General features: G+C 41.1%; 1 protein-coding gene across 4 annotated transcripts in view; it reads right to left on the reverse strand.

Annotated features, from left to right (window-relative positions):
• The window catches only part of RPS6KC1 (ribosomal protein S6 kinase C1), a 107,412-nt gene that overhangs the window by 26,874 nt on the left and 64,497 nt on the right, over nt 1–16,041 (reverse strand). For 3 of the 4 annotated variants that reach the window (XM_073338924.2, XM_073338927.2, XM_073338925.2), the window contains 2 exons: nt 8,455–8,502; nt 6,775–6,907 (listed from right to left, as the gene is read on the reverse strand). In XM_073338924.2, the coding sequence (XP_073195025.1) occupies nt 6,775–6,907; nt 8,455–8,502 (181 nt within the window). Of the gene's footprint in view, nt 1–6,774; nt 6,908–8,454; nt 8,503–8,888; nt 8,960–16,041 lie in introns of those variants that run through there. The other variant, XM_073338928.2, reaches the window with a different exon arrangement.

Raw genomic sequence — 16,041 nt, forward strand, 5'->3', positions numbered from 1 at the left:
TGTGGCCTGGCTCCGGTTTGGGAGACCCCGGCAAGCCGCAGCCGACCCGAGGACTGGCTGGACTGGCCAATGTCTGACGCTAACCGATACACAGAGGAGCTGCCAAGCCTACCCTTCTCCAGCTACCCAGAGGAGCTGCCAAGCCTACCCCTCGCCGGCGACCCAGAGGAACCCATGGTGCTGGAACCCTCCAAGGACACCGCCCTGACCCAGGTACCCTACGAGGGGGAGTCTGGAAGTAGCCTGGGGGCAGCCAACCCTAGGCTGGCTGCAGCACTGACAGAGCCAATGTCAGTGTGTTGCGGCCAGGACCCCCACTGACACAGCAGCGGGTCTTTGACCACTGCCTGGGCTGGGACGCAGTGGAGTGGGTGGGCCTGCGTCCCCCCTGCCACCCACCTCACAGGAGGCAATCTTCCCCTCCCCCTGGTTGCTAAAGCTAGGAGCCTGGGGTTTGCTGTGAACAATTTGCTCAGTCCCTATCGGAGGGCCTGAGCCCTTGACTGTTGGTTTGCTGCCCCGCCCTAACCCAGGGCCTGGGTTTATACTGAACTGCTTGCACGGCCCAGCCTCAAAGTCTGGGCCATAGACTGGGTATTCCCTAACCCAGCAGAGAATGTAGTGAGGCATTGTGGTACCCCACTCCCCCGCTGAGGGATGAGCCCTGGCTGAGTTCCCTTACAATCTCAAAACATCTTACACATAAGGATTATGTGCATCTGTTGTACAAATGTGGAAACTGAGGTACAGGTGGAGTGACTTGCTCAATGACACACCATAGGGCAGTGAAAGAGCCAGGAATAGACTTGGCTCTCCTAACCCAGTCCTGTGCCACTGCAGCATATTAGCTACAATGGAAACTTATTTTTAAAAGTGAACTTGTATGCAGAAAAATGCAAACAATGCATGTATAGCACAGAGCATATTAGTCACTCAGACAGCATAGGCACGTTACAGACAGAAGATTAGATCTCCGCCCCCAAAGAGATGAATCATAAAAGTCAGTGTACAGAAAAGCGATAGGAAATTTGAATGCAATCAAAAGCAAAGTGGGTGGGCAGTGATGCTGAACAGGAGTTCCACAATTTAGATTTTAGTTAGTTCCTGTTAGTTTCACAATTTTTAGATTTTCTTTTAAATGTTTTCTGTAGGGAGGGTGTGGGTGTATGCTAGTTTGAAGTAGTGACAAAGACAAGAGGATACAAAGACTTTTGGATAAGTATCATTAGGATGAAAGAAAACCTGACAGTAAATTCAGTTTCCTAGCCATGCTTTAGTTTTAGTTTACAAGAGGAATTAATGTCCTGTTGAATTTTGACTCATCCTGCAGACACATTACATTGCAAGTTCACATCCTGAAAAACTAAGCAGATGTATCGCAAAAACAATCATTTAGCTTTTGGTAAGTTGGCCCAGGAGTCTGCAATGCAGGGCTATGTATTCCGGTGCCTGCAAAACATGATTATAGCTGAAAAATTGTGGACATACTGGATTTGGGCTTTGCTAAATACAGTTAAAGACAACAATCTGGGTTCCCAAATAACCATGACCACACAGGGGAGAGAGAAGAGGAGTGCTGAGACACATCTACTCAATTCATCCTTCAAAACCCTCCCAAATTCTGTACCTTAGTGGAAAAAGGGGGAAATGGTTTCAAGATTCATAAATCCAAAGGCCAGAAGGGACCACTGTAATAATCTAGTCTGACCTCCTGTATAGCACAGGCCATAGAACTTCCTCCAAATAATTCATTTTTAACTATACACCTCTACCCCGATATAACGCGACCCAATATAACACGAATTCGGATATAATGCGGTAAAGCAGCGCTCGGGGGAGGGGGTTGGGGGTTGGGGGGGGCAGGCCGTGCGCTCCGGTGGATCAAAGCAAGTTCGATATAACGCAGTAAGAAATTTTGGCTCCCGAAGACAGCGCTATATCAGGGTAGGGGTGTAGTATATCTTTAAAAAAAAACCCAATCATGATATTCCACCCTACTGAAAATACATCTCACCCTACTGCTCCTTTGATCACAAGCCACATAAAGTATCTCATGTTTTGTGAGTGGCACTGCTGGCAGAAAAAATTAAAACCAGATCTTGTAAAGAAGAGATGCAGCCACTAGTCAACTTCATAATAGATAAAATGATTATTAAAACATATATATTTATATATGTGCAGTGCCCAACATAACTGTGACCTCACTTCTGGGCACTACCATAACATAAGCAATAACTCCACCAACGCAGTGGATGCTGTAGAGTACATAGGACACAGGAGTTTATCACCAGAACCTCTAACATGACAGTACGATAGTTAAAAACAGAGTCCTACACATATTACCGCCTTCAGCATTGCTAACCCTGGTGGTGAATAACAGCTACAAACTTTGCTAGCATAGAAGAAGCCTGTGTGCCCACCATCTGACAAAAATTGAGAGAGCGCGCCATCATTTCAAACCAGCCTTTGGACAAGGACTTTCAGTCACTACTACTTTCTCGGGACTGGCAATAGAATCTTTAGGGTTAGTAATGTAATCCATTCCGACCAGCGAGTCCCTAGTTTGGCAAGACAGACCACCACTGAATTGCTGTCCATTAGTTCCCATACCCTGAAAGCCTCCTCAATTTGAAGTTTCTTGAGCGCTCTCCAGACTGATAGGAGCTCCAGCTTGTTTATGCCTAAAGAGATGTGACAGTTTCCAGCCGCCACTGAAACTCTGATATACCACGGAAGCCCCCCCAGCCTATTTTTGAAGCATCTGTTTCTAAAATTTCTGGCACTGGGAGTGCCAACAAAAACTAAGGCCTTGTTAACATCACACCAGCTCTCCACCACAGGACAGCTTGCCAAATGCTTTCTGACAAAGCTACCAGATACCTTTTCGGACTTCCTTGCCTCTAACACACCTCTCTAAAGCCCTCTAATGTTTTGTGACCGTGGGAAGAGCTTATAAGGGAATCCACCAGCCCCACTAACTGTATTTGGAGGGATGACAGCATCACCACTTCTGGGTAAAACGAGAATTTCATTTCTTCTTAATCAAAGAATGTTTGGGGTCAAGTTTTCCGAGTCGAGTTTAAAACCCAATAGTTTTAAACCTGACAGTGGATACAAGTTGTGCAGTAAAGGGAGTGGGTGTAAAATCAACAGCAAAGCCTTTCGCAGATAAGCGGCTACCTTCATAGGCAACTTTACAACCTCTTCTGAACAGGCCTTAATCCAAACGGTTTTCCAGTTAAAATTAACATTTTTATCCTTGAACTTCCAAATGGTACACTGGCCTCTAAGCATGATAAGCCACCGTGGAGCAATATATAAACCAAATGTTCTATTTGCTCAATGCTCCTCTCTAATGAAACAGAACTTTTTTTGAAGTTTGGACGCAAAGGATAAATACAGGAGTGACACACAGTTTTAGGCATTTACACCAAAACAGGCACTGACCCTAAAGTTTTTATCCATTCCCAAAGATGACTGCAAAGCATACTCTGCCTGTTTATCGTTTTTTGTTTTTAACTGGGAGCAGTAATGCTAGTACCTCTAAGTGACTAAGCAGCCTTTTTAGCTCTACCATTACACCTTGGAGCTCTGGATCATTAAAAAGTTTTGGCTTTTGACTGATCAGGGGAACCTGAAAAGCAGAGAAAGAGATGGCTTTTAGAGGAATGAGTGTGAGGTAGCCATAATTTACGAAAACCTCCTTTGTAGGGATTTTGATAAGATTATCTACCCCAGAAATTTACAAGATTCTGGCAATCTGACTGCTATTAACTAATAGGTTTCTCCTGTCATCAACACAGCATGGTGTTCTTGTCTAACTTCCCCATACAAATACAGTGTAACTTTACTCCATTTTACAGTCATGATTTCTACTTCTACAATGTCCAACAATTTAAAAGGTCTTACTGAGTCAGCCACTATCCACTGCATCAGCCCGTATCAAAATCCCCATCCTGAGTGTCAATCACCTTCCAATTATTTTTCTTGGCAAAATTCAAAAAAGCCGCTCAGATTGGGTATCAGGACTGACAGGATTCCAACTATTCTTGTGCTCACGGTCTTCCAGCTATGCTTTACTAAGACAGAGCTGGGAAATGATCTTTGGTGTGGGAATCCAGATGAGCTGGGGAACTCAAGGGCCGATGTCAGAGAATCACCATGGATACTAGAAACACAATGGCAATTTTTTTATTTTTTATTTTTTTACTTTATTGACTGACAAAGGTCAGGGAAGAAGGATGGTTTCTAAATAAGAAACTGGACACGGACTCTGAAGATCTGTGTTCAAATCCTGGATCTATGACATTTCCTGTGCATAGTCTTGGGCAAGTCACCGTATCACTCTGTACCTCAGTTCCCCCTCTTTAAATGGGAACACCACTTCCTTTCTATCACCCTTTGCCTTGTCTATTTATACTATAAGCTTTCAGGGTCAAGGACTTTTTCTTATAATGTGTATGGACAGCATCTAGTACAAAAGAACTTCAGACCTCAGTTGAGGCATCTAGGCACTAATCAGAATATAAATAAATCAACAACCACAATAGTAAGTCTGGGTCATCTGGAGTTTGGATGATGGAAGCATAGCCATCTAAGAACTTTGACCACCTTGCTATGCCTCAAAGGAAGGTGAATTAGAATCTGAGGTAGCACAATTCCTCTCCAGTATCACTCGAGTACATCACTCAAGGATAAACAGGACACGCTGAAGGAGGTGTTCAGGATGATTTCAGGCTGTGACAGTGTTTGTGCTACTGTGTATAGTTGAGATTTAGATAAGAACGAATAAGTGCTTATTTACAATACATTCTTTTGCATGTTTTTTCCACGTACACAAATAGGTCTTCTATTAAGGAGGGCATATTACTTTTAAAATGCAATTGTTTTTCCTTTATGTTTGGCTCACTGAAATAAGCTTAACTTATCTCTCAAAATTAGTAGTTTTTATAAGGAATCATTAACTGAACAGTGACTGAGCTTATCATGTACCCACTTCTAGACAATATGTTGCTCTATTATTCCTCATATACAAAAGGGATTTGAGAGAAAACACTTTGCCCTATACAATTTATACAAAGTAGGGATTTAGCAGCAGTTGAAACAAATTAATTTTACCTCGGGAACTCAACGCTTGTTATGGTTGGTTTCGGCAAGAATGAGCAGGCCAGGACAGTAACTTTTCACTGGATTTGTTATTCTCTCCTGACCTGCCAAGATGTAAAGTTTTCCTCTTACAACAAGTGTCCTGTCCAATCCATTCAGCTCACCTCTTTGCTCTTACATACAAAAGAGTTCTGGGGTATGAAACATCTCTGCTTCCCTTCCCCTCTTCATTCACCAGAGCTAAAGGAAGATATTCCTTACTGAGAAGTAGTAACCATTTCCAGAAGGTTGCACTGGACTGTGGCAGTTTCCTGTGTACTTTAAAGTTCTTTTTGGGATGTTTCATTATTGCCCACCCTAATAATTTTCCCTGAAATACCTTTTCCTCTTCTCATCCCATCTTCATCCTGTGCTACCAAAGGAAGTTTTTCCTCAAGAGAATTAAAAATCCTAGGGACCTGAAGTTATAATAATCAACTGATTTCTCTCCCCACCCCATCCCACCAATATTTTTTCTCCTCATCCCTTGCCCCTGCAGACTCCAGGGAGCAGAAGTCCATTGGCATCAATGAATTCCCAACAAATTTTCTAAGTTTCTCCAAAGATTCAGTCAAAAACTACCAATACACATTCAGGTCAGAGGTCAATTGATAGCTTTCAAATTCCCAGGATGGTCTCTTGGGAGGTAGAGAATTCACATACAGTTACATTGTAGCCTAGTAACGTAAAGTCTTCCTTCATGCAACATTGTACAGTCAAGTTTAAAATAAAAAAATAAAACATACTACAGAAACAGAAACCTCTTCATGTTAAAGAGTCAACTTTTGTTGGTCTGTGATCCCTTATGTGACAAAAGTGACATGTGCCTAGGCAAATCCCAAATAGTTAAAACAAAAGGAATAATATTTCCTCTAAACTTATCTTCTCTATAAACTAGTTCTGTGCCTTGCATTTTCCCATTCTGGTTGAATTAGCAGCATCCCTTAAAAAGGAAGAGATATATTAGCAGAACTGAAATTTATATTCTGAACTCATTCTACACAAAAAGGAGTAATTAAAATTAGGGAATATTTAAATCCAGAGGGGGAAAAAAATCAAAATGTAATTATTTTTTGCCACCTGTTCCCTGTACATATAACAGGAATTTTATAAATAGTTTGAAGGCACAACTCTGTGCTTCTGCTTTGAACTCCTATTTGACACCACTGGCTATTTTCTTAAAAACCCAGATCAGAATAACTATGTAATGTTAAGTAATAGGCAAATGTTCTTGTTTTTTAGAAGGCAATTATTAAATTCTTATGGGAATACTTCCCATTTTAGCTACATAACATTAAAAAGATTTACTTGCCAAAGATTACAAAAGTGGCAAAAAGATTTTATCTCCTAGAGCTGACTTGTACATACTATAGATTGCAGTTTCAACCAAACCAGTTTCTGTTCTGTAGAAAATAAATGGTTAGAAATGTACAATATTACTAAAGCTTTTGGGGAAATTCAAAACAGGAATGAGATTCAGAATAGGAATAAGGGAAAAAATCCATTATTTATATAGTTTTGTTATTCTAAGACTGAAATATTTTGTTTAGAAAAATACACAAGAAAGTAATTTGTTATTTAAATGTATCATAGATTGAAAGCTTGATTTTTTTTAAACCACAGACAAACCTTCTGCATGCTGCAGCACAAGAAATACAGACTCCTCAGAGATGATGTACTTGTGCAGACACACCATGTTGGGCACACAGCGGGGAATGATGGTCTTTCTGTTCCTGCTGTACTCACTACTTTTCCTTAGACCCTGACAGAGAACAAAAAGGTCAGTTGTACCCTCAGTTGCCTTTGGAGCCTGCTGTGCTCTGTGTTTATCAACCAAACTAATCTATCCGAGTTACTCTGGGCTTCAGAGAAACCACTCATCTGCTGCTCTATGCCCCTCAGTCCCCCGAGGCTCTGCTGATGGCATCTGGCGCATTTCCAGAGAACAGAAGATGGCACAAAGCTGCCATTAAAATCAATTACATGGGTCAATGTTTTTATTAGAATCTCTCTCAAACTAAGTCATCAGGATGACACACAGTTATTTCCCTATGACCTTTTTTAAAAAATTCATTTTTTTAAGCAAAAGACATTGTTTAAATCAGTCTATGTTCTAGAGACAAAAGAAAACCCTGGATTCATGTGTTATCTTTATATTTCCACCATACTTAAAAAAAATAGGAAAAGATTCAGTTCCTGAAGAGGTAATGATTTTGGAAGGTGGCACACAGATGAAGTTATTGGAAAGGAGGGGGAGAGAGGTAAGTATGACCTACTATTATATTGATAAAGAGGATGTAAGGAGTAAAACGGAAAAGTATAAAGTTCATCTATTCTGCCTGTAGATACAATGAGCATCCTTACCTAGGGTCTAATATCTGCACTATATAATGTTTACAAATAACCATTTGTGAATTATAAATGGAATGATTTTTTGTGCACTGTAGGTGTTAGGATTTCTAACGCAAGATAAATAGAATTAGAACAGTTTACAGCATGTGTACACAGTGTACCTGAAGCTGAGGTGTAAATAAAGTTTCAGCAGTTACCTACAGCATAGTTTTTGGGCCTCAGTTCTGCAGCCATTACTCATGTCAGGAGCCTAATTCAAAGCAATGCAATTCCTTGTGTGAATAAGGCCTGCATCAAGCCCTCAAACTAAACCAATTCCCAACGTGATGGATTCACTGGGTTCTCAAAAGAATTTTGACCTGATCTACATGAATCACAGGAGGCAAACCTGAAGGATTTAATTCCCATGCAGGGAGGTCCTTATTGTTAATTCAGTAGTTTACTGGCATTAAACGGACCTTTCACAGCATAGTAGCCTATAGTTTTAAGAACATAGGAACTGCCATACTGGATCAGAGCAGTGGTCCACCTCATCAAATATTCTGTCTCTCACAGTGGCCAATATCAGATGCCTCGGGGAACAAGCCCTGTAACGAACAGTTATGGAGTAGCTTGTGTATAGGAGAAATTTCTTCCTAACGTATGCACTGAAGCATGAGGGTTTATGTCTTCTATGCTCTAACAGAACTATGATCCTTTACTGAAGCCTGCTAAGATACTGGCCTCAATATCATGATCAGTGGTAATGCTATGTGTACAAGAACTGAAGAGAAAAAGGAAAGAAAAGGAGATGGAAGAAAGTGAAAATATATTTCAAATACATTTAGAAGATAGAAATGTTAATGTGCCAATAAAATTCACAGAGATGGCAACCATAAAAATAGGAAATATTTTCTTTGTGTGGAGTAAATTAGCAGGCCAAGTTGTTTAGCAAAGTAGAATAAAGATTTTACTTACTTTCAGTATAAACGTCTGCTGTGTTCTAGTATCCATTACAAGTAAAACCTAAACAAACACATAATTTAAAGAAAAAATTATTTTAAGGTTCTCATTAGTATATAGCTACTTAACAGTAGGCAACTCAAAAATCAACTATTGAACATTTCTATAGACCAACAGCTGCATGTTATTAAAAAACAAGGCACGCTAAAATACAAAAAATTCTGATAACGTATTAGTAAGAACTTTACTGATCTTTTTTTTTATGCTTGAGGACATGAACGATGTCTCCCGAATACTGCAGAAACTTCATCTGATTACCAATCAGCTGCCTAAAAATTTTAAAACTTGACTTAAACAAAAAAACCCCAAAACACCAATTGGTGTTTTATGAGTGAGGGTATAATTCAGCAGAACTCAAGTTAGGATAACTGCATAAAAAGCTGTGTTACCTCAGTTTAGTCCAACACTCCCTTCTCCCAATAAGACTTCTTTTCACACCACCAGGTTTCTTATACCCAAACGTTGTTCCTTCCCCAGAGGCTCCCTGTTTTCTTGGGAGAGAGCAGAGGCTGTTTTGTTTTTTAGAGTGAGGCTGATGGTCCCTCCCAGGAAGTCCAACTGAAGACTGTTTGTGTTGGAAGAAACAAACCAAATTGTGCATTATGACGACAACATGGCTTGTTCTAGCTCATACTGATTACGGCAACACCTAAAATTTTTAATGCCTTAATCAACTCTACTATCACTGCTGTTGAATTCCTCCACAACCTTACAGTTTTGGTGCATTTATAACTGGCAACACAAATTGTTGCAGGGAAATCCAGCTGTCAGAACTGCAATATTACAGTAAGATGGAAAAAGAATATTTATTTCGGAAAAGAGAATGGATTCTTTGTAGAAAGTGGAAAGATATAGCTGCAAAAGACAGTCTTCATTACAGTATACTGGCTCTGCTGCAGACACATCATAGACAACTTCATCTATAACTTAGTGACACCACCATGGGTGCTAAAGAACATTTTGTTACTTTGTAGGAGAAGAAATCTAATTAGTTAATTTAGTATTGACACTTGTTTGAAAGACAACCCTCAGAAATTCCAGTTTTAGGGAACTGAAGTTCTCCAAATCTCTTTGCAAACCCCCAGACTCTTGAGCATGTTACCCTGGAATTCCAAGACTATAGATGCCCAGGCATATCTGAAGAGTTCCACTTCAGTACAATAACCTAAAATGGTACATGTACAAGACCAATACTCCAAGATCAAACATGTAGAGCAGGGGTGGGCAAACTACGGCCCACGGGCCAGATCCAGCCTGCCAGCCATTTTAATCTGGCCCACAAGCTACCACTGGGAAGCGAGGTCTGGGGCTTGCCCCTCTCTGGTGCTCCAACCGGGGAGCAGGGTTGAGGGCTGCTCCATGCGGCTCCCGGAAGCAGCAGCATGGCCCTCCTCAGGCTCCTACGCATAGGGGCAGCCAGGGGGCTCCGCTCTGCATGCTGCCCCTGCCCCGAGCACTGCCAGGACCTCGGCCAATGGGAGCTGCAGGGGCGGTGCCTGTGGACACGGAAGCGTGCAGAACCACCTGGTCGCGCCTCTGCCTAGGAGCTGGAGAAGGGACATGCTGCTGCTTCCGGGAGCCTGCACCCTGAGCCTCCCCCCACGCCCCAACCCTGGTCCCCTTCCTGTCCTCCAAACTGCTCCATCCAAGCCTGGAACACCCTCCTGCACCCCAAACCCCTCACCCCCTGCCCCACCCCAGAGCATGCACCCCCAGCCAGAGCCCTCACCCCCCCGTGCCCCAACCATGATCCCCCTCCCACACTCTGAACTCCTTAGTCCCAACCTGGAGCACCCTCCTACACCCCAAACTCCTCATCCCCAGCCCCACCCCAGAGCCCACACCCCCAGCCGGAGCCCTCATACTCCCACACGCATACCCCACCACCCTGCCCCAGCCCAGAGCCCCCTCCTGCACCCATGACTCCTCATTTCTGGCCCCACCCCAGAGCCCGCACCCCCAACCATAGCCCTCACCCCCTCCCATAACCCAACCCCAATTTTGTGAGCATTCATAGCCCACCATACAATTTCTATTCCCAGATGTGGCCCTCAGGCCAAAAAGTTTGCCCACCCCTGAAGTAGAGCGTGTGCAGTCTGAGTCATATTTGATTTTCATACCAAGAATATTCACTCTTTAAATTTCTCCACACTGTTATGCTTCCAATGTAAATACAATTACATTTAAAAAAAATAAAAAATACATTTCAACATTATTTAAACTGCAAAGTGAAGCATTTAAGAAAACAAACAAAAAACCACAGGAAATGCCAGATTTACAGTTATCCATACAACCTGCAGCATTGCAGTACAGACTGCTACAACTTGAGCTATAGGACTAACCATATTAGCTGGCAATAGCAGAAGACATTCCAGAGGGGTGATGGGCCAGTGGCACCAAGTTCTGGGGCCAGTGGGTGGCAGGAGCAGGCCAGCCCAGCTTTCTTCCCGCCCCTCCCCCCTGCCCTCCCCACTTCTGGAAAGAGGAGGACTCCTGCCCCAGCTGGCACCACCGAAAGAGGGATGATCTGCTGGGATTGTGTGCTGGTTTGGGGGTTCTGGGAAACCCACTCAGCTCTCTCTCCTCTCTGGGAGCTGGGGGAAGATCCTGTCCCACATAGTACCCAGAAGGGGGTGGAATGGAATGCTGGAGCCACATGCTGTGTCCAAGAATAATGGTGCCCAAACAGCAGCTCACAGGTATTCCCAGTGAAGTAACAGCAGTGTGGGCCTAGCTCTTTAGAATGTTCATACTCAATTATCTGGGCAGACTGCCAACATATTCCAGAATAATACAAGCAAGAGAAGGGAAATTGTGATTTTTTTAATCAATTATAACTCTGCTAAACCTGAACAGAATTTCATGGGATGAAGACAAGGCACTTCCCCAGCCCAAGAATTTTCTCCCTGCCTAATTTCAAAGGCCTGCTGCAAACAGTGGATGTGTTAGATCTTCTTAAGGAAAGGTTGCAATAATCTTTTCTAATGGAAGCCTAAGTACAGAGGTCACTACCAGCGCCTCCTGTAATACTCATTCATTGTACAGTGTACAAAAATACTTGATTGTTTTAAGATGAAGCTTCCACTGAATGCATCCGATGAAGTGAGCTTATGCTCAAATAAATTGGTTAGTCTCTAAGGTGCCACACGTCCTCCTTTTCTTTTTGCGAATACAGACTAACACGGCTGTTACTCTGAAACCTATAAAACAAGAGTTTATGCAATCTAAGATATAAAATATTTTATAGCAGCCTCTAAAAATTCTATTTGCCCACTCAATGGATTAATTTTTTTGAGGGATGTGTTGAATGTCATTTTCATCATAATGGGAAGGCTGGTGAGTAGATAATGTGCCTAAGCAGGTGAATTTTCATGATGATTTTGTAAGCCTGCTCTGTAGGGCTCTCAGTAACAAAAGAAGACAGTGGAATAAATCATAGCAGTAACATTGGTTTTACTATTCTTGCTTAGCCACCAGTCTTAAAATAAAATTTACAAGATATGCCAAATTAAGACAGATAAAAATTGTTAGGAAGTGATATTTTGTTTACAGTCACTTTGTCTTCTTTTACCAAGTTTATTTGTAGGTAGGTCCTATTCACATTGAGGCAATAAATACAAGAACATATGTGATTTTTTTTTAAATGTGCCCTTTGACTGTCAATTTCTCCCAAACAGGTGTTGGCTAAATGATTATAAATTGGCCTCTGGATACACCTCTTCAACTGAGCCATACAGGACTGGTGATAATATAATTAGACCTAAAAACATCAGGCTGGTGAATGCTTTCCATCTGTTTGGCAATAATGTTTAGTTAACAATAGTCTTTAAAAAAAAAAGCACCTTCAACTTCGGCTCTTAAAGTTATTTATAGGGCCATTCTTAACACACCAGCACCCTTGCTAACAAGAGCTTTAGCCACTTGGAAATTATTAGCCGTACGGCTGTATACGAAAAGGAATGTCTGCATTTAACATCTGTATCTCATGCATCAACCTCATTTAAAGTCACTTCTTAATGAACAGTTCTATGGCTCTGTATTAATATTATAGCTGCATGCACAAAGATCATAAGGAGCCAAACTTTTTTTTTTTTTTTTTTTTTTTAATACCAACAGTAGGCCAATCAGTAATGAAGCTGTCAGCATAAAGGACAAAATAATCGCTTCTTTAACCCTCAGACAGGATTTGTTCATTTGTAGAATACAACACACCAATTTAAAAACTGCTCATGGGTTTGCTCACCTTTGTAAAGGCAAAAATCTAATTTGGTACTAATTTGATACAATTGTCTTTCCAATAAAAGGCTCCTAAAGCCATATTTTATTTCATGATAAAACAAGTGCTATAACTAAAACTGTCATGAAATAATTACCTTTGATGGCATACCTTATTGCACAAATACAATTAATGTATTCCTCCCTTTCATGTTTCACACTTGCTTATCAGAACTGTATTAACATGTGGTGTAACAGAGCAGACTTCCGACTCTTCGCCCTGTAGTAACATATAGAATGACTGCCACTAGCTGAAATAAAGCAGACAACCTGCCCCTTACGGGCTAGCTTCAGCTGTTATATTACAACATCACAAAGACTAGCAGCTACTCTTTTTCATCCGTAACAGAACAGGTTTTAACAGATAATAGTTCCGCGTTGCTGAGGTTCACTAGTTAGACTGATTCACCAGTCTCTCCAACCAGCCACCATTCCTTCGCTTTTTCTCCCCAAGCAAGCATTATACTCACTCCTGTTTGGTCTTGTTTTCTCTGTTTAACTCAAAGCTGAAATCAGTTTCCACAGATTTGAAAATAATCCATGGCTCCATTTTGTTTGATAAAGAATTACCATTTATTAAGTACCTCTATATCTTGGCGTAAGTGATTATTTTGTCATGATGGAAGTTTAGAGAAACTCCTAGTGTCATCCATTTAGCCAAATTTGACTGGGTAGATCTAGGTTATATATAATTACTTTGAAATAACTGCAGAGTAGGGCCCTAACATTGTACTGAAACAGGTATGCTCATGCAATTTATCAAAACGTAGTCCATAATTGGCCTATCTGCACAAGTTACAAAAATGGGTAATTACCACACTATTATTGGCATTACCATAACATGCAAATAGCATGCAAATCCAAAAGGGGATGAGCCAAAGAAAGAAAGAGGCACAACCACTTTATTTAGACTCCAGTACATCTACTCTACAAAGCATTATATTTACACAGCAGAAAAAAAACAACCTCCTCTGGGCTACCTTGCAGGACTAGTGCTGTAACGTACTTTTGCAAAGATGAAACATATATCCAGTGGATTAAGCACTGACTTGCTCTCAACATCAGAGGCTTCGCTCCTCAGACTTTGGGGCCAAACATTGTTTACTGGTATTGTCACAGTAGAAGTTATGTATACTGGCATTCCTCCACATCCCTCTCCCACTGCAGAGGAGAGTGCAGGTGTATGTTCCTTAGGGATTTTTGGTAGGATTTCCCTTCAGAACACAGAACAACCAGGGTCAGTGAGCTCCCCCATGAACAAGCGCGACTTGAGAACATGAAGTTCCATAGCATGTTCCTTGTCTCAATACTCTATCCAAAGTGATGGCATCAGGAGTATCAGCAACAGCAGATTGTGTACAGGCACTTCTCTTATGTTATGTTAGGAAGCAAATCTGTTCCTGGATTTTGGATGCTGATGGAAGCTGTTGTGTAAGGATGACTGTAGCGTGAATTGTGACGTCTAATACCTTATAACAATTAACCGTCATCCACATCCATCCTCAAAAGGGAGGCAACCAAGTGCTACGCCAGACATTCGCCATTCATGGCAAGTGGGATTGTGATACACAACGAGACTATGCAAACCCTATTTGTCATACTAATGTGCTATTGTTTTAGGCTTTAAAATCCTCCAATATAGCATGTTACCACCAAGAAAAAAAAAAACATAGGTAGGCAGTGCTACAAGAGCCAATTCAAAAAGACACAGAAAGTCGACAGGAAAAGAGCATTGCCAATAGGCCAAATAAATACTTTCATCAGCACACTCAAGTGTGCTTTGTACAGTATCTTAGCTCTCCCAGGCAGCCATGAAGTGTCCCAAAATGCATATAAACAAGGAATTATTGCCATCCAGCTACTACAACAAAGCGGGAATCAGTAATACTTAAGGTAATAACGTACCAGTTCTTTGTGGGTTTGTAAGCAAGATTTCCCATTTCATTTTTAAAACTGGAAGTTAATTCTGATGTTAGGTGAAACTACTCTTAAAAATAATTGCACTTCAAAGACCTTCAGATAATTGATTTATAAGTGTGTCCAACAGCTCAGTTTACAAACACACACACACAACTATTTAAATATATTATATACAAAAAATCTGAGAAATAATAAAATCTAACTTGTCAATAACCATAGTTTAGCTTTAAGAAAACAGGTAATTTTAGGATTCTTTACATGTATAGAAATTAGCAAGTGTTTCAGTATGCTAATTTTTTTAATTAAAAGATATTTCTGCAGTAAAAGCTCTTTCATATGCACTACTGATTCTTCATCAAACGCTAAGTTTCCAACTTAACACCAGTATAGCCGGTGGCAGCCTGAAGGTTTACCATCTGCTGCCACCCAAAGTCACGGTGGCCACCTTCAGAACATATGCATCAAAGCCTTGAGATAAGAGACTGAAGGAATATTGCAGAAGTCAGCATAAGGGGAATCACAAACCCAGAGGCAGGCAATAGGCAAGTCACCAGAAAAAGAGAACATGGGGAGCCATTAGTCACCCTATAAAACACCCAACCAAGGTCACAAGGGACACTACTGGATCAACTAAGAGCTGCTATAAATGCACTGCTCTCTCTCGGGTGGTTTTTAACAGAAATGCAGTCACCTTACCAACTGCAATTAGGTTCTGCCTTGTTTTAATCTACTGCTGTTGCTGCTTCAATCCTACACATTTTCAGAACAGAACACAACATAGTTACAAAAAGAAAAGGAGTACTTGTGGCACCATAGAGGCTAACCAATTTATCTGAGCATAAGCTTTCGTGAGCTACAGAAGTGAGCTTTAGCTCACGAAAGCTTATGCTCAAATAAATTTGTTAGCCTCTAAGGTGCCATAAGTACTCCTTTTCTTTTTGCGAATGCAGACTAACACGGCTGCTACTCTGAAACCTAACATAGTTACACGAGCTTGAGTTTGTTCTATTTACTTGACCAACATTTATTAAAATAAATTAAAAAATGGCTTCCTAAAAAAGTGGGTTAAAGTGTGCTGATGTGGGCTACAAATACCTCCTGTATAATCAAATGAAAATGCATTACCAATTTTAACTACTTATCCTGGTCATTTAAGGTTTTTGGAGATAAGGCTACCACCTAGAGTATACTTTAAAAAGCTGGCTTTATCCTCTGTTACTGAATTGCAGTTCTACTCTGAAAATAAATGTGCAAAAACGTCATCACTGGGTTCTATGCTTATTGTATAACTCCAGACCAAATATGCTCCGTTTATGACACCGTTTTTCGAACCACAAATCCTGCAAA

This window comes from Lepidochelys kempii, chromosome 3 (assembly GCF_965140285.1).
Source record: "Lepidochelys kempii isolate rLepKem1 chromosome 3, rLepKem1.hap1, whole genome shotgun sequence".
NCBI classification, from domain to species: Eukaryota; Metazoa; Chordata; order Testudines; family Cheloniidae; genus Lepidochelys; species Lepidochelys kempii.